The sequence below is a fragment of the Saprolegnia diclina genome, assembly GCF_000281045.1.
Source record: "Saprolegnia diclina VS20 unplaced genomic scaffold supercont1.20, whole genome shotgun sequence".
Taxonomy (NCBI): Eukaryota; Oomycota; class Saprolegniomycetes; order Saprolegniales; family Saprolegniaceae; genus Saprolegnia; species Saprolegnia diclina.
Window position 1 is genome coordinate 39690 of NW_008246087.1, and position 2672 is coordinate 42361.

General features: G+C 57.8%; 2 protein-coding genes across 2 annotated transcripts in view; both read left to right on the forward strand.

The window, feature by feature from the left end:
* Positions 1-4: 4 nt before the first annotated feature.
* SDRG_07024 (hypothetical protein) lies at positions 5-850 on the forward strand (the record flags this gene model as incomplete). Its single annotated transcript, XM_008612841.1, has 1 exon — positions 5-850. One exon carries the CDS (start codon positions 5-7, stop codon positions 848-850), a length of 846 nt encoding a protein of 281 aa, XP_008611063.1.
* Positions 851-2262: 1412 nt separating this feature from the next.
* SDRG_07025 (hypothetical protein) overlaps positions 2263-2672 on the forward strand; it is a gene marked incomplete at its 5' end in the record, with an annotated part of 3987 nt that continues 3577 nt past the window's right edge. Inside the window, one exon of the mRNA XM_008612842.1 lies at positions 2263-2658. Coding sequence (XP_008611064.1) covers positions 2263-2658 — 396 coding nt within the window. The remainder of the gene's footprint in view (positions 2659-2672) is intronic.

Here is a 2672-nt window from a genome sequence, read left to right on the forward strand (position 1 = left end):
CGTCATGGAAGGCGCCGTCACGCGCGAAGGCCTCGAGGCCGCCGCCACCCTCTTTCAGGCGCAGGTCAACGACGCGCCACGCATGCTCGTAGCGCGCAACGTGCCGTTGGTCGAATGGCTTGCCGACGACTACGACAGTCGTCTCTGCGGCGCCATCTTGTCGGTCACGTACGAAGGCGAGGCCGACGACGTGTCGACGCTCGCGTCGATCTACATTGTCCGCGCCATCACGCGGCCGCCATATAGCACGACTTTCGAGATGGCCCAGAGCCGTCCGATCATTGCGAACGGCGAGGTGCGCATCGCCGACTCGCAGATGGCGTGCGTAGACGCCAACGGCGCCATGCTCCCGCCGATCATGGTCATTGAGCTCGAGGTCGTGAACCGAAGCATCTCGACCATCGTGGCCTGGATGCAGGGCTACTTTGACATGCTTGCGGGGCTGCGCGTGGCGCTGGCCTTCAAGTACTTTCTCAACGAGGACGCAGAAGACCCCCAGCGCTTTAGCGCAGTCGTGCTCCAGTACGGTCGCAACGCGACGGGCCACGTGGTGCTGCAGTTTGCAGCCAGCTTTGGCTCGGTTTCGTTGAGCCTGGACGAGAAGGCGACGATCGACGACGACATTTTGGCCACGATGAAGGTCTTTGACGACGATATTGCAAGCGAGCTGGCACTGGGCCACACGAAATGGGCCCATCCGACGGTGCCGTGCCCGACCCTCCAACTGTCGGTCGAGGACCTCTGGCCCGGGCCTGACCGGGAGTTATATGTCACTCCCGGCACCGAGAACATTTCCATGGACCTTTACGCCATGATGCTAGCGATTCGCGATTCGACGGCGGAAGAGTAGCATCGTGTCCGAAGCTCTTATTTTGAAGCGTTTCAAATCTTATCAATCTATCAACGGACCACATTGCGTGCGCTGCACACTGGTTAGTCATGCTGGCCCTTGGGTCCCAACGTGCACCTACCAAAGAGGCAGATGCAGCGCCGTTCCGTGCTCAAAGACGCACTTGCAAGTAGAGATCATCTATGGTGACCGTGTGATAGGGACGATCTGCATGTGCCGCAAGGCGACCGACCAGATCTTATATGCTTGCACGACAAGAAACTTCTGCACCCTGGATGAATTGATCAGAGGAGCTACGGCAACATCAAGGCCGGCATGGTCATCAAGACCAGAAGCCACTGACGTGGCTGGTAAGGGATCATGGTGAATCTTGACCTCGAGTACTGGCTGGTTTGACCGGATACAATTACTTGAGACTTTGTCCACAACAAAATATGATTTATATTTCCTCAGCAATTATTATTCCCGCACGACCGCGCGTCCATATCCCAGGTATGGTCGAGTGTATCCCCGCATCAATGCGACAAGGGCTCATTCCAAGACGTGGAAGAGGTTTCCTGCGCGAGCGACCCAAAAGCCCAAGATCCAGAAGCACAACCGTTTTCCAGGCAGAGGCCAAGCGCGATCGAGCCAACGCTAATTTCGCAGAGTCCGTCAAACGCCAACTTGCCTCGCCCACCACTGGCATATTGGACACCGACACGGCTGTTGCCAAATAGCTTGGTTTTTAAACAAGGTTCCGGGTCGCGGCCGACGAAAGCCCCACGATTGCATCTAGGTAGATTCACACCCACAAAATCCGCTCCTGCAAGCATTGTATGATAAAGGGACTGTCCTTTGGCGTAGAGTAGTCATCACTGTGAGCCGAGGCAATGCAGCCGCGACAGGCGCCGCAGCATACACGCGACGAGCCTCTGCTTGCAACCTGCAGCGTATTCGTGCCACTCTCGCGGCACCGTCGGCAGCCACGACGTCTGGTCGGCGCCAGTGTTCGTGGCCGTCCCTTCGTATACCCTGTACGTCCATCATCGCTCTCTTCTTGTCTCGTGCGATCCACCCAGAGGTGTTTTCGATGCACCCAAATGGGCTTGGCTTCTAGAAGTCGACTGGGATCAACAGTAGCACGTGTGGCGGCCGCAAGAATGACGGTCGACCTTCGCGAACTCGTGATGGCGTGCAAGGGTTGTCGGCTCCATCATCATCGCTCGCCAACTGGCTCGTCTTGGGTGGGTGCCGTTCCCAGGTTGCACTTTCTATTTTAATTTCACAATTGCACTCTGCATACATATTTTGAGTGTGAAATAAAATACCAAGCCGCCTGCTGTTTCAGGATCGCGGATTGTTCCTGGATCCGAGGTCCAAGGTTAGCAAGCCATTCTTCGATTGGCGTGGTGGCGAGTGCAAGCAGTTCGATGGCCAAGTACATGTCGGTGGCGGCGACCGCCAAGCCGGCGGCCGACGTGACGCACCCGCTCACGCGCGCGGGCTACCTCTCCAAGATCACATTTGGCTGGGCGAACGCGCTCCTCGCGCTTGGCCACGAACGCCAGATCGACCCGGACGACCTCTGGCCGCTGGCACCGGAAAACACGTGCAAGGCCGTGAGCAGCGTCTTTGAGCCGTCGTTCACGTCGTCGCATTCGATCGTCAAGACCATCTTTTCGCTCTACGGCTGGCGGCTCTTCTTGGTGGGCCTCCTGCAGGCGCTCACACTGGGCTGCACCTTGTACGGCCCGATCGTGCTCAAGACGATCTTGACCGCGGTCGAAGGCCCGTCGTTTGACCTCGTGCGCGTGCTCAAGTTTGTCGTCTCGCTCTTTGC